The 23,521-nt window shown below is 39.4% G+C and overlaps 1 protein-coding gene across 1 annotated transcript in view; it reads right to left on the bottom strand.

Annotated features, from left to right (window-relative positions):
- Positions 1–13,587: 13,587 nt before the first annotated feature.
- LOC120540732 (mucin-2-like) overlaps positions 13,588–23,521 on the bottom strand; it is a gene marked incomplete at its 5' end in the record, with an annotated part of 33,645 nt that continues 23,711 nt past the window's right edge. Inside the window, 2 exon segments of the mRNA XM_039771796.1 lie at positions 13,588–14,721; positions 23,377–23,462. Of these exon segments, the coding sequence (XP_039627730.1) occupies positions 14,653–14,721; positions 23,377–23,462 (155 nt within the window).

Here is a 23,521-nt window from a genome sequence, read left to right on the forward strand (position 1 = left end):
AACAATTTGTTTATGTTTATGGATAAACCAGAAACCTTGTAGAAAGAAAAAGTACATTTATACATTTTTGCAGCTTTTGTGTTCCTTTCTGAACCGACAGAGATTTGGATTTTTTTGTTTTTATTTTCCATTGAAAAGAGCATAATAGTGGGCCATAAGATTTCTTAAACCTTTTTACTGAAATTCCAGTGGATATTTAATATATCTTTTTATCTTTAAGAATATTATTTTCTTCGTGATTTAAATGTCTGGTTGGATTAAAAATTTCTTATATCTGTATTTTAAAGGTATGAATTAAAGACCCTGTGAAGTGTTTGTGTGAGGACATGTTCAATAATCTGCTAGCAAAGTTTGAGTGTTACATCTCTTCTGTTGTGCCAAATTAGATTTGTGATACCAGCCTGTCAGGTTCAGCATGCACCTGAATTCTGTTTTTTTTTTTTTGTTTTTGATTTTTTTTATTTGTCCATCGTTGGTTCTTGTTTCACCCAGCAGCTGACCCTTTTCTTTAATCCCACTGCAACTGCTTCCTGAAGTGTCATGGTGTCAGATTATTGTTAGCAACTAGCTTTTGAATAAATAGGACCTTGACTCAAGAAAGCTGCCAAGACTCCTGCAATTATGAAAGCACACACATACACACACACACACACACACACACACACACAATGTACTGCGGCTTGTGACTCCACCAGACAATTGGATTAGTGTGCCACCTGTTGTTGAAGTTTAGCATTTATTTACCTATTCTTTTGTCAGAGTTATTATAAGAAATGTTTTGGCATCCCCCAAAGCATGGTGCCATAGGCCAATACCTCCTTAGCCAATGCCTAGAGCTGGCCCTGTTTATAAGTTACAATAATCTTGAAAATGTGAGTATGAACCCCATCTAGTTGCCTCCCTGAAACAACCATATATGGAGCATGCTAATCAACCTTATACATTTGCAAAACTTCATTGGCTGGTAGAGCAGTCTCATTCCTGACGCACCCAGACACCACTCCCTGCATTTGAAGTGCCCTATGTTGTGCTAAGCAACTGAGTGTGGCAGGAGTAAAGATGACATTTTAGCCCCTCTCCTCTGCATTCTGCTGTAAGGTGCCAGTGTCTGAGTGGGTACTTGTTATCACCTGGCACATATAATGACATGACTGTTGTAAAAATGAACAAACAGACAGCAGCCTTACCCACAAGCTAGCCACCAAATACGGTACCATTATGTCTACCAAAGCTACTTTGCCTCAAAATAAATTAATCATGGGGTGACCACAGAGCCACAACATTATTTTGGCATCACAAATGTTGTGCAGCTTAAGGTTAACAAAAGCAGTTTTATTTTAATTAGGTGTTCTTATTCAAATGTGAGTACAGTAAAATGCTCTGATTATGTTAGGAGAACCAGACACTGCTGGAAATTGCCTTTTTATGTTGGCAAAAACATATGTGTTATGTAAGTACACCTTTGGCATACAAAAATTAACGTAACACCTTATTGTTCAGTTAATGGAGTTGAGGCTTGGCTGAGACCTGATTCTAGTTCCCTGAAAGTAACTGCAGGTTGTCAATATAAACTGATGAAGAATCAAACAAATCTTTCTCTGCAAAAATTTAATATTGGATGTCTTAAAAGAGACCAAAAATAGAGTCTGCGCATCACATTCATCACTTTTGAGGCTTAATATGTTTATCACATCAACACACATTATAACATCTGTTCGATGAGATGGCTGCACTTACCTGCTTGATCAAGGATGTTGTTGATGTCCAATTTCTCTGAAATGTTGCATATGGATGGGTTTTGTGTGGAAAATATTTTGCATCTTTTTTTTGTGTGTAAACAAGATTTATAAATCTGACCCCAGGCCCTGTGACTCTGCCTGAATCCTGTCAACATCCAGAGAATTCTTGTAGGTTCTGTGTGTGGCGTAACAGTTGTAGTGACAAACAGGCAAGCCTTTGGAAGTTGTTAGGACCTAGGATACTTATAATACTTAATACAGTACAATGTAAATGCTATGTAAAGAGTTGTTATACTGTATTGTTTAAGGAATAATATACAGTATAAGAAAAAAAGTCAATATATCATTGAAATTATTAACTGTAGATCTACATTCAAACAGTGCCCATGGATAAAGGTGATATACTTGAACAAATGACACATAAAATTGACATGATGTATTAATTCATATAATCTAAATTAACAAAAATGCTATTTGATCATATAGAAAAAGTAAGTACACCCTTACATTAATCCCCATTAAAATCCATACACTTAAATTAGGTGCCAATGATTGGAATATTCTTTGACTCCAATCTCCTCTGATGCTTTTATGAAGGAAATCACATTTGTCCCCGTACATTCTTTGCCATCCAGTTGAAACTGAAGTTTAAACAAGGGTCTAAATTGACAGGGGAATATAGTATGTTGCAGTGTTTTCCAACCTCGGTCCTGTGGACCCCCTGTAGCTGCAAGTTTTCATTCCAACCAGATTCCTAATCAGTGACAACACCTGATAACACTGAGCTCATTTAATTAGCTGGTATTATTTTTTTTTTATTCTACATTCAGAAAATCACAACAGCATGATTTTTACATTTATAAGACATTTAGAAATATTTCTGCTTTTGCTATAGATTTAAATGCTAGATTTTCACTCTCTTTTGTTGATTTCATTATATTTTGCCCTTTCTCTGTGCAGTTTTTTCGCTTCATTGTATCTTATTAATGACAATCAAAAATGAGCAGAGCAAACACACTGGCAAACAACACTGAATAATCAAAGGCTGCAAGTACTTTAGCATCAGACCCACTAATTAGTAAACAATGGATTAATTAAACAATTAGAACACCTAGAAAAGCAGAATGAAAATCAAGATAAAAATATTGTTAAAAAGAAAAAAATACATTATTCTCATATAATTGCTTGGTACATTTTAATATATATTGTCACATACATGCGAGTAGGAGGCAGCTAAAGGGCCTGAGTAATTGTAATAAAACTTCCGACAAGGGGGCGGTGGAATATGCTGACTGTCTTTCTCAGTTCCCTACAGACCTTTCCCGGGAAATCCTGCAAGGTTACGGCGCTTCGGAAGACAACACTTCCGGTGTTGGGCCCATTGCTTACATCATTCCAGCACCAGGCCCTTTGCTGATGTTACTTTCGGTCCAGACGACATCACTTCTGATTCTGGCCCTTTTGATGACATCACTTCCTATACAGACCTTTAAAGCCTCCATCTTTGACTCTTGTGATCAGTTCTTTTTTGGACTATGTTCTATGCACATTGTTCTAATTAATTCAACTTTTGCAGCCGGGATAAACAATGGTGGGTGGATGCCCCAAATTTTTATGATGTCTTCGACTCTTTATTATCACAGTGGCGTAGTCAGCAGGATGAAGTCCCAGAAGAAACCTGGACATGAACTAATAACAAACCAGGTAGGAAAGTAGCGAGGCCGAGTTTCTGGTTGGGGAATGCGTTCGAGGGTCATTTAGGACTCAGTACAGGCTCCGCTCCAAACATACAAAACCAGGCTGGTAACTTACCAAGTGGAGAATGCGAAAGGGACACACAGACGTAGACTGGTTTCTGGGGATGAAATGAAAAGGGCCTATTATGCTCTCTCGAAGGAGAGAGCTGAGCCGCCCATTGGTTCTAAGGTCCCAGTAAAATATGGGCTATCCCCAGTCCAGCAGGCAAGAATAATAGAGAAATGGGAGTTTGATCTGGAAAGATCGATTCAGGGGCAGGCTATGACCCTCTGGAAGCAGGTGGCCTTATGGCTAAGGCCATTTGAATTGACCACCTGCCAAACAGTACAGCAGGTTGCCTGCTTTATTTTTCTACAGGGCCTTCCCAAAAACTTTGCCTTGCCAGACTGGGGAGATTTCCATTCTATGGAAGAGCTTATACAGCACATAGAACCACCCATGCCACCCTCGAAATCTGGGAGAGCAGAACAGTCCTCTAGTGGATTTCGTAGAGATTATGTTCTACAAAATAAGTCTCTTCCTCATTAATTGGAGCCTGTTTCTGAGTTTCCATACAGCCATGCGTGTGACCTACCCAGGAACAAGGTGGGATGTAGGTGGAGGGCGGGAGATAGTTTGTGCACTCTGGCCAATCCCCTGACGTTATCAATTATGGGACCCGTAGTCATTAATGGTTATAAACTAGAAGCCTTGTTTTATTCGGGCCGATGTGTCTTACCATGATAAAGAATAAAAGAAAAGACCAATATTAAATGCATACACAGAGAAATCCGTATGTACAATACCACCCTAGTCAGTCAGGGAGGATCGCTAAAAAAAATTTCCCATGGCGGTCCACCCTAATCCTCCTTTTCCAGCAATTCTGGGGCGGGACTGGTCTGATAACAAATGTGGTAAACTATTGACTTCTCCCAATAAAAAAGTAGGCCTCGTTATAAATGGAGATAACTCGTCTCAAGCTGTCTCCACGTTGTGTACAAAGCCAGTGGAAAGAGATATGGAAGCCCAAAAGGAGGACGGAGAGATTCCTGGACCATCATAGGCGAATACATTATCCAACCGCTCCTCGACAAGTCGTGAGGAATTCCTGCCCCTTGAGGTCAGGCCGGACCCTCTCTCCGATATACACTTTCAATTTAGAAAAACGCCGGCTTCTTTCAAAAGGGAGCAGTGGAATGATGACTCCCTAAAATTTGCAAAGAATGCAGTGGTCCTCGTCAATGGTCATCGCACACATCAGCCCATGTCACAGGGACCTCACTTTGTAATATAAAATTATCTATTATATCAGGTCTTGGAACATGGGGGGGGAGGTCCGGAAACTGTTGTTAATCCCACAAGCCTACTGGTGGCAGGTTTCCAAATTTGCACACACACACCTCTTTGGAGGCCATTTGGGCTCTGAAAAAATTTTAGAGCAGATCAAGCTCTGATTATATTGGCCGGAAATTAACAAGGAAGTTCGCCATTTTGGTATTTCTAGTCAAGATTTGTCAATTACGACAAATTCCTAGGAGGGACCGTGCTCCTCTCGTTCCCCTTCCCTTAGTTGATGTCCCCTTTGAAAGAATCGGGGTCAATATTGTAGGACACTTAGAGCCCTCAGCCCAGAGGACATAAATATATATTAGTCCTCATGGATTATGTGACCCGATACCCGGAAGCTGTTCCCTGGCGCTCAGCTACATCTAAAGCAATTGCACAGGAACTAGTAGGGGTCTTTGCGCGATCCGACATCCCTAAAGAAGTCTTAACGACCAAGGGATGCCTTTTACCTCAGAGACGTTCAGGGAAACGGCCGAGTTACTGAAAATAAAGCACTTAAAGACCGCGGTGTATCATCCTCAAATTGACGGTCTAGTAGAGAGGTTTAATCAGACTCTCAAGCAGATGCTTCGCAAGGTGGTCAGTGGGGATTATGGAGGAATTGGGATCAACTCCTCCCCCTCGTTCTCTTTGCCTATCAGGAAGTCCCACAAGCCTCTACAGGGTTCTCACCTTTTGAATTATTATACGAATGACAACCTCAAGGTATATTGGATATTTTGAAAGAAGGATGGGAAGGAGAGGTTCTTCCCTCTACAAATATTTTTGAATATATTGCGCAATTACGTGATAGATTTGGAAAAATCTGACCTATTTTAAAAATGGAAGAGGCACAATCAACACAGGCCCGCTATTTTGACCGTGGCACAACACTCCCAGAATTCCATCTGGGGGATCGTGTCATGGTGTTATTTTCCACCTCCCATTCTAAATTGCTCGCCCATTGGCAAGGCCCTTATGAAATTAAAGAGAGTAAAGGATTGGTCGACTATTTGGAGAAACAACTTAATCGCAGACCAAGCGAGCTGGTTTATCATGTGAACTTGCTGAAGCCATGAAAGGAGAGGGAACCTGATCCCTCCTCCGCTCAGCCCTGCTCATTCTTTGCTCACACCGACACTCTTAATTTCAGCCAGGAATTAACTTCTAGACAAAGGTAGGAGCAGCAATCCTGTCCGTCTCGGAGGTGGTGAGTGAAAAACCAGGAAGGACCTTTCTGGCACGACATAGTTACTGAACCGGGGGTTATAGTCCGAGAGCGCCCCTATAGACTTCCTGAGGCAAAGAAAGCAGAAGTGGAACTGGAAATCAAGTGAATGCTGGAGCTAGGCGTGATAGAGGAAAGTTATAGTCCCTGGTCCAGTCCAATCGCCTTGGTTAGTAAGCTTGACGGCAGTTGGAGGTTTTGCAATTACTTCTGTCGGCTTAACCAGGTCTCCCTATTTGATGCTTACCCCATACCTCGCATGGACGACCTCCTCGAAAGGCTTGGCCAAGCAAATTTTTGACCACACTTGACATGACAAAGGGGTACTGGCAGATTTCTTTAACGGACTCCGCGACGGTCAAGACAGCGTTTAGCACCCCTAGTGGACACTGGCAGTATAATGTCCTTACATTCGGGTTACAAGGGGCTACTGCGATTTTCTAGTGTTTGGTGGACAAAGTGCTCTGCCCCCATAATGCGTATAGTGCTGCCTATCTGGATGACATCGTCATCTATTCCAGCACGTGGAACACGTACAGCAGGTCACAGCGGTATTACGGGCACTAGGAAAAGCCGGGCTTCGTATCAATCCAAAGAAATGTTTCTTTGGACTAAAAGAGGCTAAATATTTGGGCTACCTGGTGGGCTGGGGTACTGTGAAACCACAGTGTTCAAAAATAGATGCCATTTTAAAATAGTCCTGTCCGCAAACCAAGCGGCAAGTCCAATCATTTCTCGAATTGGCTGGGTACTACCGTTGGTTTGTACCTAGGTTTTCAGAGAGAGTGGCACCCTTGACTGATCTAACAAAGAAAAGGGCTCCTAATCATGTGGTATGGACTGATAAGACCAATGCTGCATTCTGTGACTTAAAACAGGCTCTTAGTTCAGCACCAATATTAAAAGCTCCTAATTTTTCTCTCCCTTTTATTCTCCAGACAGACGCTTCTGACACAGGCCTGGGGGCAATGATGCATCGATGGTGTTGAACACCCCGTCATGTACCTGAGCCGGAAACTGTTGGATTGGTAGACCAAGTATGCGGCGGTGGAAAGGGAAGCCCTTGTGATTAAATGGGTGATTACGCAGTTGAGGTACTACCTCTTGGGCCGGGAGTTTACTCTGAAGACGGATCATCATACAGTGGATGGCTCTTCACAAAGAATCTAATCCATGGGTCACTAGGTGGGTTCTTGATCTCCAACCATACAAGTTTTCGCTAATTCATTGTAAGGGCTCTCTCCATGCCAATGCTGATGCCCTATCTCATGCCCACGACCTCTTGGTGCAGGGCTTTGTTACACACGTGCAAGTAGGAGACAGCTAAAGGGCCTGAGTAATTGTAAGAAAACATCCGACCAGAAGGTACAATGTGCTGACTGTCTTTCTCAGTGTCCCTTCACACTTTTCCTCGGAAATCCTGCAAGGTTCCGGCGCCACAAAAGACATCACTTCTGGTGTCGGTCCCTTAGCTGACATCACTTCCAGCACTGGGCCCTTTGATGACGTCACTTCCGGTCCAGATAACATCACTTCTGATTCCAGCCCTTTTGATGATGCCACTTCCTATATGGACCTTTAAAGCCCCCATTTTTGTCTCTTGTGATCAGTTCTATTTTGGACTCTGTTCTTTTGCAGCCGGGAACAACAATATATGGGTGGCTGCCCTAAATCTTTATGATGTCTTGGACTCTTTATTATCACATTTATTATCATATATATATACAAGTTTTACCAAACTTAGTTTTCTAATTTCTATATTGTTCCCAAAACACAGAACTTGGGAAATAACACTGCACAACAAAGTTTTTGCTTCTTGAACACCGTTGGGTGTTTCCCATCAGAGAAATCTTCAGTTTTGTTATGATTTTTTTTTTAATTTGAATCCAAACATTTTCGCTCCCATAGGTAACTTATCAAAAATGGTTTGTGCAGCCTGGGCATTTCCAGGCGTGGAATCAGGCCAGGTTAGAAGCTGTTCTGTGGAAGTTGACATCCTGGGCATGCCTGGGCAGGTCTGAACGAGCTTGATGCTATCTCAGCATGCTATAAAGGTGGCTTGCATACACTGATCCTGCTCATTTGGTTAATATAATCAGTGTATATGTATAGTATCAGTATAGTAAAGTATAGTATCTGTAGTAATATAACAGTAAGTAAGCTTGATGCAATAGACGTTTTGGTGTTGGGTGATTTGTCTGGTGAATGTCGTAACAGCCGCGATACATTTTGCTATATCTCTGGCAAATATACATTTGCACCTCCGAGACGTTGGATGACTGCTCTTGTGAAGAAAGCTTATTATCTGTATTTGAGCTGCAAAACTGGTGATCAAGACAAGGAATGGGCACCTCATATTTGCTTTGCGACATGTGCTGTCAGTCTTGAAAGACGATGCCGTTTGCTTTCCGATGATATGGCAAGAACAGAATGACTATGTGATGGACTGTTACTTCTGTTTGACTAATGTGTCTGGTTTCTCTGCCAAAAGCAAGAAGTCAATTGAATATCTTAATCTGCCTTCAGCAATGAGACCTGTGCCACATGACGACAGTCTTCCAATTCTGAAACCACCAGAGGATTGAACCTTAGACGAACCAGATGAAGAAACTGCAATGCAGGGTACTGACAGTGACATTGACCCGAATTTTGAATTGTGCTCATCAGGTGATCCACATCTGATAACACAGTCCGAATTGAACGATTTGGTCAGAGATTTGGGTCTGTCAAAAGCAAAAGCCGAGCTGCTGGGTTCAAGACTGCAGGAATGGTGTTTGCTGTCACCCGGTACGAAAATTTCTGTGTTTCGAGGCCGACATCATGATATAACCACATTTTTTGCACAAGTCGACAGTCTCTGTTTCTGTTGTGACATTTAAGGATTGTTCTCGGGTTTGGGTTGTGATCACAACCCGGAAGAGTGGTGTCTCTTCATTGACTCGTCAATGTTAAGCCTGAAAGCTGTTCTGCTACACAATGGCAACATTTAATCTTCATTACCTGTTGGTTATGCAGCACACATGAAAGAAACGCATGAGAATATGGAACTGTTGCTGAAGCATGTCCAGTATAGCAGGTACAACTGGAATATCTGTGGAGATCTTGAAGTTGTTGCTCTGTTACTAGGACTGCAGCTCGGCTATTTAAAGTACTTTTATTTCTTCTGTGAATGTGACAGCCGTGCCAAAGAGTCACACTATTCTCGACAGAACTGGCCATTCCATAAAAAGTTAGTTCCAGGACAGAAAAATGTGGCACATGAATCGCTTGTTGAACCAGCAAAGATATTTTTGCCTCCTCTTCACATAAAACTGGGACTAATGAAGAATTTTGTGAAAACACTGAACAAGGAAGGTGAAGGTTTTCATTATTTAAGACAGATGTTCCCAAGAATAACTGATGCCAAGATCAAAGAGGGCATTTTTGTTGGCCCCCAGATCAGACATGTTATGAGTGACAAGTGGTTTGAAGATCTATTAGTTGGGCCAGAAAAAATTGCCTGGAAAGCTTTCAAAGATGTTGTGGACAATTTTCTGGGCAATTACAGAGTCCCAAACTACATTCAGTTGGTAGACAAACTTCTCAAAGCATACAAGACAATGAAGTGCAACATGTTACTCAAGATTAATTTTCTCCACTCACACTTGGACTTCTTCCCTGCAAATCTCAGTGTTGTCAGTGACAAACATGGTGAAAGGTTTCACCAGGACATTGCTACGATGGTGAAACGATACCAGGGCAACTGGAATCCATCAATGCTTGCTGACTACTGTTGCACACTGCAACGTGATGCACCAGACATTGAATACAAAAGAAAATCAGGAGCAAAACACTTTTAATTCTGTTGAATTTAATACCTTATCTTCTTCTTCTTTCAGATGCTCCCGTTAGGGGTTGCCACAGCGGATCATCTTCTTCCATATCTTTCTGGCCTTTGCATCTTGTTCTGTTACACCCATCACCTGCATGTCCTCTCTCACCACATCCATAAACCTTTGCTTAGGCCTTCCTCTTCTCCTCTTCCTTGGCAGCTATATCCTTAGCATCCTTCTCCCAATATACCCAGCATCTCTCCTCTGCACATGTCCAAACTAACGCAATCTCACCTGACTTTGTCTCCCTACTGTCCAACTTGAGCTGACCCTCTAATGCACTCATTTCTAATCCTATCCATCCTCGTCACACCCAGTGCAAATCTTAACATCTTTAACTCTGCTACCTCCAGCTCTGTCTCCTGCTTTCTGGTCAGTGCCACCGTCTCCAACCCATATAACATAGCTGGTCTTACTACCGTCCTGTAGACCTTCCCTTTCACTCTTGCAAATACCCATCTTTCACAAATTACTCCTGATACTCTTCTCCACCCATTTCACCCTGCCTGCACTCTCTTTTTCACCTCTCTTCCACAATGCCCATTACTCTGTACTGTTGATCCCAAGTATATAAACTCATCCACCTTTGCCAACTCTACTTCCTGCATCCTCACCATTCCACTGACCTCCCGCTCACTTACACATATGTGTTCTGTCTTGTTCCTACTGATCTTCATTCCTCTCCTCTCTAGAGCATATCTCTACCTCTCCAGGGTTTCCTGAACCTGCTCCCTACTATAGCTACAGATCACAATGTCATCAGCAAACATCATAATCCATGGGGACTCCTGTCTAATCTCGTCTGTCAACCTGTCCATCACCATTGCAAATAAGAAAGGGCCCAGAGCTGATCCCACCTCCAAGTTGAATGCATCCATCGCTCCTACCGCAGACCTCACCACTGTCACACTTCCCTCATACATATCCTGTACAACTCTTACGTACTTCTCTGCCACTCCTGACTTCCTCATACAGTACCACAGCTCCTCTCAAGGCACCCTGTCATATGCTTTCTCCAGGTCCACAAAGACACAAGGCAACTCCTTCTGGCCTTTTCTAAACTTCTCTATCAACATCCTCAGAGCACAAATTGCATCTGTGGTGCTCTTTCTTGGCATGAAACCATACTGCTGCTCACTAATCATCACCTCACTTCTTAACCTAGCTTCCACTGCTCTTTCCCATAACTTCATGCTGTGGCTCATCAATTTTATTTCCCTGTAGTTACTGCAGTCCTGCATATCCCCCTTATTCTTAAATATTGGCACCAGTACACTTCTTCTGCACTCCTCAGGCATATCTCACTTTCCAAGATTCCATTAAACAATCTGGTTAAAAACTCCACTGCCATCGCTCCTAAACACCTCCATGCTTCCATAGGTATGTCATCTGGACCAACGGCCTTTCCATTTTTCATCCTCTTCAAAGCTGTCCTTACTTTCTCCTTGCTAATCTGTTGCACTTCCTGATTCACTATCTCCACATCATCCAACCTCTTCTCTCTCTCGTTCTCTTCATTCATCAGCCTCTCAAAGTACTCTTTCCATCTGCTCAACAGACTCTCCTCGCTTGTGAGTATGTTTCCATCTTTATCCTTTATCACCCTAACCTGCTGCTCATCTTTCCCAGCTCGGTCCCTCTATCTAGCCAATCGGTACAGGTCCTTTTCTCCTTCCTTAGTGTCCAACCTCTCATACAACTCATCATACAACTTTTTTTTAGCCTTCACCACATCTCTCTTCACCTTGCGCCTTATCTCCTTGTACTCTTGTCTACTTTCTGCATCTCTATGACTATCCCACTTCTTCTTTGCCATCCTTTTCCTCTGTATACTCTCTTGTATTTCCTCATTCCACCACCAAGTTTTTAAAACGGTTTTTAATGTAATAGCTTATGCACAACATAAATGTGGCTAAATACCAAAACCATTTTGTGCATACCCAGTAGGTACCTGTAACAATGGGCAAAAACTTTTCATGAAGCAAGACTTTTCAAAAAAATTGTTGTGCAATGTAACACATCACAGCTGGTTGGAACAAAAACCTGCAGCCACAGGGGGGCCACAGGACCAAGGTTGGAAACATTGGTATATTGTTACTTTCTGAATGTTGGTGAGATGTGCACTTCTTTTCAAACCCTATTCAAGAATTTACTACATGTTCAGGTTACTATTAAGGGGTAAATATTAAGGCAATAATCAATTTGAGGGCAATGAAAAATTTTATTAGAACTGCTCTAGAGCAAGACTTATACATACCTTCAATTCACTGGAAATTCAAACCTAAAATTCTTTCAGGAAATGGGATACAGTTTGCACCTGCCATTCATGTTATATTATATTATCCATCCATCCATCCGCTATATCCTAACTAAAAGGTCACAAGAATTGCCAATGCACCTAACCTGCATGTCTTTAGACTGTGGGAGGAAACCAGAGCACCCTTAGGAAAACCACACAGACACGGGGAGAACATGCAAATTCCACTCAGGGAGGACCCAGGAAGCGAACCTGGGTCTCCTACCTGTGAGGCAGCACCGCTACCCACTGCGCCACCGTGCCGCCCTTATATTATATTATACCCAAAATGCTAAACCAAAATTGTAACAAACATGGAATCACTAAACTTCTTTTAGCCTGAATCACACCAGAATCTCACACAAAGTATTTAAGAGACTCAAAAGTGTTGGAGAGAAAAAAGAGCAAAAAAGAAAAAGAATAATCTAGGTGCAAATTCAGAAAATAAGGAAAGTAATTATTATCAACCCGGAACAAGTGGAATTGAAACAAAGCACGCCCAATCGGGCTCAGAATTAAAAGACAGAGAGTAAAAGAAAAAGCAGAACATCATAAAGACGTTCACAGACATTGGCGCTGTACACATGTGGAGAAAGTTAAAGAATATGAAAGTAGGAAAATTAGAAAGTATAAAAAGAAACTAAAGATCACAGTAGCCCAAACAAACGGAAATTATTACTCGAAAAAGGGAAAATAATCACCACGGACCAGGTGTCATTGAAAGAAAAGCAGGACAAAGTGAGGTCAGAAATAAAAGACAGAGTAGAGAATAAAGTAAAACGTAATAAAAAGGTTAAAAAACAAGGGGGCCAAACATGCAGAGCAGGTTAGAGATAATGAAAACTGGAATTCAAAAGACTCAAAAAAAGGTACGAAACACATGCAGAGCAAGATACGGAATATGAAAGCAGAAAAAAACGACAATGTCAAAACAAAGAAATAAACGTTGTATTAGTGCGAAGAAAGAGAAATTATTACTCGGAGAAATAATGAAAAGATGAATAGAGATCGAATATATGGACATAGGTGATATGTCAGAAGTATGTAAATATTGTAAGGCTTTGAAGTTTAAGCTAGAGATTTTCAAAAAACGTGGTTTACCTCACATGCATTTATTGGTTACTTTTCAAAAAAAATTATTAACTGCTGATGATGTAGATTGCTTTGTCTTTGCTGAAATTCCAAACAGAGAAACCTATCCTGAATTATACAAAGTCATTAAACACATGTCTCACTGACCTCATTTAAAAGATTCAGCACGTTGGGACTCAAAAGATTCCAAATATTGTTTTTACAGAAGTTCCAAAATAAAAGTGAAACTAATGAAATAGACACAATTCAAAGAAAAAAAATCTTAAAAGTGTGTATCCGGAAAACCAAACACGGGGGTTGGCGTGCAAAGCGAGCAGGGGGCAAAGCTCCCTAGTAATATAGAAAATAATGGTGTCTAGAACTTTTCTTTCCAGCTGCTCCAGTTTGTCTCCTACATTTCAAAGATATGTATGCCAGGAAATTCTAAATGTGCCCCTCATGAGCGTATGTATGACCGGGTCCTGTGATGGTTTGTTGCTCCATTTATGGCTAAGTCCTGCATTTCGTTCCGTATTACCTAGACAGGCTCTGTCACCTCTGTACCATTGAAATAGACTTCTCAATATCATGTTCTGTGTTTCATATGTGTTTAGATATACACTGTATACAGACCAATAAACACAGATGTATAGTAAACAAAGTTTATCAAGCATTTATACAAAAATATGAATAAAAAACTTAACCATTTTGCTAAAACAATAATTAGTAAAAAAAAAATCCTCATTTTCCCATTTTCCAGTATTTCCTTCTAGGCACTTTAAAAAGACGTAATCAACATAGCAACAAAACCCTTGAAGTTCATGCTAATTATTGAAACATCATATAATCAAAGCTTTACTTTAAACACACATTTAAAGTACAGAAACATTTATTCTTAATATAATTACTACCTTTCTTTCAGGAACTTGTGATAGATAGATAGATAGATAGATAGATAGATAGATAGATAGATAGATAGATAGATAGATAGATAGATAGATAGATAGATAGATAGTTTTTTAGGAAATTTGTCTTTTACTATATACATAAAACCAGAGCAACAATTCATTATCATCAAAATTGTGTCTGATTTCTAAGTGCTTTGTGCTTTGTAGGTCATTGTGATCCCTACTTCAATTGAGAACTGCCTTCCTTTGTTATGCCATATTGGTGTTGAAGTATAGCTGAGCAAACATCACGTCACCCAGCACAGAGTGTATAATGGAAGAGTTACCCTTCAAGGTGGTATGGCAGTTTTCTCTGGAACAAAGATCTAGTACAGTAGTCCATTCTTCCATTCTTGATGCATGAACTCTGTTCTCAGAATGGAAACATTTCCATGGTAGCATTTTCTTTTTCTCTTAGTGTCTTCTATGATTTTATTCAGGTTAGTGATATTGATATCTTGGAAACTAAAGCTGAGGGGTTGACATTAGTCACCAATTCTTGAATCTGAAAGAAAGAAATCAAACTTGTGATCTGTCCAATTAAAACAAACTTCTATAGAATAATTAAGAATAATCTCCAGGTTCATTAAACATACAGTACACTAACCAGCCTAAGCTAATAGATAGTGTTTTGGAAAATTTTGCTAGATTGCTTAGGGTTGAAACTCTTTTTCTGTGGAAATGAGGATAATTGGGTTGAAAAATGAGCACTTTTGAGGATGCTTTTCCCTAAGATGCCATAATACACCCTTTATACTATCTTATGGTTTTTTAACATGATATAAACCTTTAGTAGCATTTTATCACTATAATTATGATATGATGGCCACAGTCACAGTCACAGGTAAACTAATAACCCATTGAATATTTTGAATGTCAAGCCTCTTAGATTAACAGACTTCATTGCTTCCAGGTAAACCTGTAAAAAATTATACGCATGGTAAATTCACTTCTAGTTAAAAATAATTTTACTCTTCTCAATTTAGTTAATTTGCATTTATCTACATTCTTTTATAGTTTTCCACTGAAGCTATTTTTCTCAGTAAATCTGGGTTCTTGGATAAATATGTATAAAATCTTTATGTAGCATCCTACTGAAATTGAATCTTGTGAGCATTAGCCCCTTAATTGAATCTGTTCTGCCCTTTCGAAAACAAGGATATTTGATGTTCAAGTAGTCTGTGAACTTGGACTTGCTTTTCAGCATAATGGGTATTCTTGAAGTTATGTAAATGAAAGAATCATGAACATATTAAATTACTTGAAGAAGTGATTTACTACTTGATCAACTGATAACTAAAAAGATATTGAATTTATATAACAGAATAAATGTGTGATTTTTTTAATTACCTGAAACTTTAATAGTTGACTCATTCATTTACAATTATAAATTCATTTTGTAACAATGGGTGGTAAAAACAATATTTTCCATTAAAATTACTCGCACCTAAATATGACAGACTGTGCCTGGATGTATAAAATTTCTTGTTTAACCAAGCCACTGAAAGAAGAATCAAAAATAAGTTATCACATAGAAAATGTGAAATTGTAATTTCGACTTTGAATAAATTCACTTAGTTATGGTAAATTTGGATTACAAATAATTAAGGAAAGCAACAGCATTTATAATGAACTGTCTACTTGCCAAGAAGATAAAGCTGAATTCTAAAGATGAAGTGAAAAAGCCAAGTTGGACAGACATTGACTATTCTCGTCAATATCTGCATTATTTACTACAAGAACAGAAGTGAAGATTCTGGGAAAAAAATTCTGCTTCCACAAATGCTGATTACTGTATGGCTTTCAATTTTTACCAATGATAAGGATATGGAGATTTTTAAATTTTAGGACCCAAAATTCCAGACATTTTCAAAGTTTAATACATTTCTCCCGGACAGTCCTCGGAGTGTTAAAAAGAAGGACATGTCCGGGAAAATGAGCACAGTTGGCAGCTCTAAGATTGCTGCCTGGACTTGCAAGTTTTCCACTTTCTGTAGATTTCTATTGATCTGAATTTGGAAATGTTAGAGTTTTAAACTGTTTGGAATTAATTTACACATACATTTTTAATGTAAAGCTTGCCTAATTTCTGCATAAATATTTTTTTTTCTGTTCATAACAGAGTCAAGGTCGCCTCCATTTTGTGCCGTTTCTAGTGTCTGTGTCTATGTCTTTGTTAGAAACAATTGGAAACACTTTTTCCACTTTTTTTTTTGGGAAAGGCCGTGCTTCTTCAAGCGGGATGGACTGCATCCGAATAGATTTGGCGCCCGGGTCCTCTCCGAAAACATCGCTAAGGTAATTCGTCTATCTTGACTGTCTACTTCTACTGCTAACCCCTTACGTAATGCTACTGGTTTGATAGGACATAATGGCTTAACAGAGTCTTCCGTTAAAGTGCACATCATTAATAATCTAATAACAAATCTTAACGCACGCGTAAAAATCTAGGCAGTGCGGCAAAAACACCAATAATTTAATTGAAATTACTACTTCAGATCAACACTGCATTAAGACTATAAAAACGGATTGTAGATTACATAAAAAGTACACACAGAGCGGCGTTAACAAAAATAACTTAATTTTTGTTCCGATTACCGATAACACGCATAAAATTCAGCTCTGCCCTTCAGAAACATTAAATATGGCACTATTAAATGTTAGAGCTTTAACTAACAAGACATTTTTTATAAACGATCTTATTAGTGATAGAAACATTGATTTTATTGCGCTAAATGAAACATGGCTTAATTCCAATGGGGCGGCAGTTTTAATCGAATCTGCGCCTCCGGATTACAGTTTTACTCGTGCGACCGCCAGGGAAAAGGCGGTTTGGCAAACATTTACTCGAGCCGATTAAAATGTAAAGATGTTAGTTTTGGTAAATTTAAGTCCTTTGAGTATCTCGCCGTTGTTATTCATGGAGATTCTCACGTTCTCGTATTATCCGTGTATAGACCTCCTAAATATAACGCGTCTTTCCTTGAGGAATTCTCTGACTTAATGTCAATTTTAGTTACAAACTATGATGCACTCTTAATAGTCGGCGACTTTAACTTTCATGTCGACAATCAGTGTGACCAAAAGGTAAAGGAATTCATGAACCTCCTGGACTCTTTTGATTTGAGGCAGCTCGTAAATCAGCCTACACATAAAGCAGGTCATACGTTAGACTTAGTGATTACTAAAGGACTTAAAGTTGATATAAAGCAGGTCACTGATATCGGTCTATCAGACCATTTCCTTCTACTATTTAATATAGAAATAAAGATAGAAAACGCTCATGAGAAGCATTTTGTTAAAAAACGCTTCTTTGACTCATCAGCAGCTTTAAAGCTTACAACTATTCTAAGCAATCAGTCCGTTTATAATGCCAGCTATAATAGCGAGGATAATGTAAATAGTAAAGTGGAAAACTTTAACTCTAAAGTAAGAACTGCTGTTGACATAGTTGCACCTGAAAAGACAGTTAAAAAATCCTCTAGTACTGTTATTCCATGGAAGACCCAAAGAGTGTCTGATTTAAAAAGAACATGTCGTAGAGCTGAGCGTAAATGGAGGAAAACTAAACTAACTATCCACTATGAAATATTAAAAGTTAAAATAACAGAATACAATAACACTGTCCGTCTTGAGAGGCGCTGCTATTTCTCTAATATTATAAATAACAATGCTAGTAATCCCAGAGTCTTATTTTCAACAATTGACCGTCTGTTAAACCCAGGTAACACAAAGGAATGCCCCCAGAATACTTCCAGTGAAACCTGTGAGAACATTGCTGTATTTTTCACTCAAAAATTAATGATATTAGAGATAACATAGTATATCTCCCCAACACTGCAGAACCTCCAAAGCCCGGTACTCCGTTATAAACAAATTAAATGCTTTCACCAGGATAGATTTACCTGAATTACATAGTATAATCTCTCAACTGAAATCCTCCACCTGCGTCCTTGACCCAATACCAACCAGGTTTTTCAAAGAAATATCAGGCGTCTAATTGACAATATTCTGGACATAGTAAATTGTCATTAGATACGGGGTCTTTCCAGACTGTCTTAAGACTGCTGTAGTTAAACCCCTTCTTAAGAAACATAATCTTGACCCCTCTGCCTTTGAAAATTTTAGACCCATTTCTAACCTGCCCTTCTTAAGTAAAATTCTAGAGAAGGCAGTCATTATGCAGTTAAATGACCACCTAAATAAACATGCTATTCTTGATACTTTTCAGTCAGGCTTCAGAACAAATCACAGTACAGAAACTGCACTTGTTAAAGTAGTAAATGACTTTGGGTAAATGCAGACAGAGGCCATTTATCTGTTCTCATCCTCTTAGATCTGAGTGCTGCATTTGACACCATTGATCATAATATTCTTAGAAATCGCCTTAGTCAATGGGTGGGCCTCTCTGGCAGTGTCTTAAATTGGTTTGAATCCTACCTGGCAGGGAGAAAATTCTTTGTGAGTTGTGGTAATCAAATCTCAAAGACACATGATATCCGATATGGTGTTCCACAAGGCTCTATCCTGGGTCCGCTGTTATTCTCAATCTATATGCTTCCGTTAGGTCAGATTATCTCAGGTTACAATGTGAGCTACCACAGCTATGCTGATGACACACAGCTGTACTTATCTATAGCACCTGATGACTCCGACTCTTCGATACACTAACACAATGTCTTACTGGTATTTCTGAATGGATGAATAGTAATTTTCTCAAACTAAATAAAGAGAAAACTGAAATTTTGGTAATTGGCAATAATGGATTCAGCGAGGTTATCAGAAATAAACTTAATGCACTAGGATTAAAAGTTAAGACGGAAGTAAAAATTTAGGGGTAACCGTTGACTGTAATCTGAATTTTAAATCGCATATTCATCAGACCACTAGGACAGCATTTTTCATTTAAGAAACATAGCTAAAGTTAGACCTCTTATATCATTGAAAGATGCTGAGAAATTAATTCACGCTTTTGTTTTCAGTAGACTAGATTACTGTAACGCACTCCTCTCAGGACTACCCAAAAAGACATAAATCATTTGCAACGAGTGCAGAATGCAGCTGCTAGAATCCTAACTGGGAAAAGAAAATCCGAACACATTTCTCCAGTTTTGATGTCACTACACTGGTTGCCTGTGTCATTCAGGATTGACTTTAAAATACTGCTTATGGTTTATAAAGCCTTAAATAATCTCGCTCCATCTTATATATCGGAATGCCTGACACGTTATATTCCAAATCGTAACCTTAGATCTTCAAATGAGTGTCTCCTTATAATTCCAAAAGCTAAACTTAAAAGAAGTGGTGAGGCGGCCTTCTGCTGCTATGCACCTAAAATCTGGAATAGCCTGCCAATAGGAATTCGCCAGGCAAATACAGTAGAGCAATTTAAAACACTGCTGAAAACACATTACTTTAACATGGCCTTTTATAACTTCACTTTAACATAATCCTGATACTCTGTATGTTCAATTCTTCATAATAACTATTCATGGTGGCTCTAAAATCCGTACTGACCCCTACTCTCTCTTCTGTTTCTTTTTCCGGTTTCTTTGTGGTGGCGGCCTGCGCCACCACCACCTACTCAAAGCATCATGATGCTCCAACAATGATGGACTGAAAGCCAGAAGTCTACGTGACCATCATCATCAGGTCCTTCCATGAAAATATGATGATTTATGTTAGGTAGAATGCCCAGAGGGGACTGGGCGGTCTCTTGGTCTGGAACCCTACAGATTTTATTTTTTCTCCAGCTTTGGAGTTTTTTGTTTTTCTGTCCACCCTGGCCATCGGACCTTACTCTTATTCTATGTTAATTAATGTTGAGTTATGTTTATCTTTTATTGTGTCTTCTATTACTCTATTCATTTTGTAAAGCACTTTGAGCTACATTTTTTGTATGAATATGTGCTATATAAATAAATGTTGATTGATTGATTGATTGAACACCAATGTAAGGCATCTATTTATCAAGAATTCAAAGAGAGTTAGAGGTTTATGAAACTTATTTATACATGATGTGTGTTATTTCAATTTTATTTAAGAACAAAAAAATTTTAAAAATCTTTAAATATACTGTTCATCTTTGTTTCCTATAACATTTGTAACCAGCCTTATTGTTGCTTTCTATAACAGCATTCTGAATGTCATTCGCATGTATTTGAAGGCCTAGCATCTCATTTGGTGTTTCTTCATGTTTATAATAAGAAAGACCCGATTTAAGTAATAGTTGCTCTATTTCTCAATATTTGTCAATAAACTGAGTTTTGTTTGTGAACCCAGTCCTCCTTCTTGTAGACCTCAGTGGTACAAAATCTTGCATATTTTTTATTGATTTTAGAAATGTGATTATTTAACTCTGGCAGTAATCCAGCTAACCCCCTGTTTTCATATCTGCCTTCCTTGGAAGCACTACTGGAGAAGCACTACTGCACCATGTACTGTACCCATCTGCTGGTTTATGTTTAATTGTACTGAATGTTGCTTTTCATATTGCTGTATTTTTTTTTCATTTGTTTATTTTGTGCTACTCTTATTTATTTACTGTATTTATTTATACAGTACACCACCGCAACTGTGGGACAAGAATTTCACTATGCTCTTAAGTGCATATGACAATAAAAAATTCTAATCTAATCTAATAAAAATTTACCAATGCATGAGTGACAATAACACAAATACAGGACTAACACACCCTTTTGAGATATTGATGATCCAGACATAGAACATTTCATTTGTGAGGTTTTTCACTCACTCATGGTTATGAGTGGATACACATACAGTAGACACATAGCTGTATCAACTTTTCAAAGTGTACCTGTTTCACAGTGTATTGTAAAAGTTGAGGCTACAAAGAAATAGAAATTTCATGGAGATCAAGTTCTGTCTCAGCAAAACCTGAAGAGTTCTCAAGAGCAAACTGACCTCACAGCTCAGATTTCTGCGGATGTCACTGCCTCCATGCCAAAAGAAGGCCAACAGTACACTTCTAATGGCATTTCAGAGGATGCTGTGGAAACCTACTAGCCCCATATTTCTTCATTGATAAAATCCCTCCACCGAGTCAGTGCCTTAATGTGGTAGAGGGGTTTGCATAATCAATGATCCCCTGAGTGATGCTGTCAGGACTCATGTACTCCTGATGGAGCCACCTAAGACAGCAAGGTCAGAGGTAAGGTTCTGACTAAGACTGACTCAGCCAACCCCCTTGTCCCACCAAGGGTCCATCCAGAGTCGTGCAACTTCCAGCTGTCCCCCGTTGTCCTACACACAGCTTGCCACATGGAGTCCTGACAGGAAGTGAAGCGGTGTGATTAAGAATTATGCACCCTCACTACCACTGATATCATCAACTTAATTTCATCTGTCTACTTCATTTTTTTTCTACATCAAAGTCCTACAGTGATGGGCAACCAATGGAAAGGACTGTCTTTCGGGTGATGGTATGTCTGTTTCTAGTATGGAACATACACATATGGAGCCATTGGTCTGATGGCTGATCAGAGTCACAGCTGTTTACTACCAGTGTGATTAGACAGCCTTTTTCAAGGATAGCACTGCCTACCCCGACAGGGAGAGGAAATAAAATGAATGCTAAACAGTTTGCCCCACCTGTACTCAGCCAGGCAACTGCTCCTGGTGAGTCACCCCTCTATATGAGGTTGTAAAACTATAAAATTTGTCATCCTTGCTTCTTGGAATGTCCACATACTCAAGGATTTGACCACATACCTATACTATGAAGAATAGCCCCTGTAGCCTCAGAGCTCCATTGTGACTGAGTGGACATCTGCACTGAAGAATCTATCACTGAAACCACAGCCGGGTATACATTCTTCTTGAAAGGCTGATTACACAAAATTGGCCTTTCTGTCAAGAATTAACTTCTCCTGTAAATTCTAAAGTTTCCTGTTGACATTTGCTCTATCACAAGCAAAACTTCATCTTAGAAGTGTTCCACATCCTCTGCCTCCATAATATCCTGGGTATCTCTTGGTACAACAGAATACACTAAAATTCTGGAATGTTGCTCATCAGCCAGTAATGAGGCCATGCTGCCTTACCTTGTCTTCCACTGGACCTAGCATGTTCTCCACATGCCACCAGGTCTACCTTTCCCAAATTGGGCTGCTTACCCCCTAGTATTCACACTGATAGGGGAGTGTCAGAGAAGAACAAATGGATGGACAGCATCATCATTGGACAGCCATGACATTGACAAAATAACATAGTAGATACATTATTACCCTGTTCATATGACTAAGCCCGTAGGCTGCCTGATGTTATAAAATATATAACGTTTAATATTATCGTTATCCTTTCTAACATTATTATACTCAGAACATAATCAGTTGTCCAACTCCATGTGTTTCAATGTATTTGGAGTGAAAACATTTTCCATCCCATGCTTTCTTTAATCTAGGTTGATCTAACATCATCATCATTTTCACCTCACCTATAGCTAATAATGTCATTGTAGTAACACACTGAGCTGGGATAACTGGACCTCCTAAATTCTGTAATATCTTCAATTACTTTCTGGGGACTCTCCCAAGCAAAGTAAAATCCTTTTGTTATGTCTTGGATCTACTCCTGGTTTTCTCCCAGTGAATTGTGGTTGGTACAGCCCCGCAAGGGTGACACTAAGGTGTCGTTCTAGATACATGTCACAGCCACCTCAAGGCACTGTTCTTGATCTGGTGGTACAACAGTAATACTGTATTGCTGAGATTCTCACCCTATGACAGAGACTGAGCTGAGCATCCCCATGAAGAAACTTTATTTTGGTTACTTACTGTATATTAGTAATCCCAATGTTTTGGTCCCTACCAAGAGTAAAGATATCATACATATGTAGAATGACTTGTACATTGGAAGCTTTGTTTGAGAATTTAACTCACTATCTCAATCTACAACCTCAAAACCACTGCCACGGCACCGATTGATTGGTCGATCTCATGAACACCTCTCCCCTCATTTACGAACAAGACTCTGAGATACTTCACTGCTACCTGGAGCAACGGCTTATTCTTAACCAAAAGAGAACAAGCCCTGAAATGGAGGAGGACTAGGCTCTCTCTCTGCATCATTAGATGCACTTTGGTGCCACCAAACCAAATTGACATCTTGTTTATTTTTAAGCCATACTGTTTATACTCACCTTCTGTAAGATGATCATCTCAACTTCATTACTCATAGCTTCTGAAATTAGAGCTGAGACTCGAAGAATTACAATGGCAGGTTTGGCTACAAAACAAAAATACAAGCAAATTAAAGTCTGAGAAAAAAAAAAACATCTAAGATTT

Source organism: Polypterus senegalus, chromosome 1 (assembly GCF_016835505.1).
Source record: "Polypterus senegalus isolate Bchr_013 chromosome 1, ASM1683550v1, whole genome shotgun sequence".
Classification (NCBI taxonomy): domain Eukaryota; kingdom Metazoa; phylum Chordata; class Cladistia; order Polypteriformes; family Polypteridae; genus Polypterus; species Polypterus senegalus.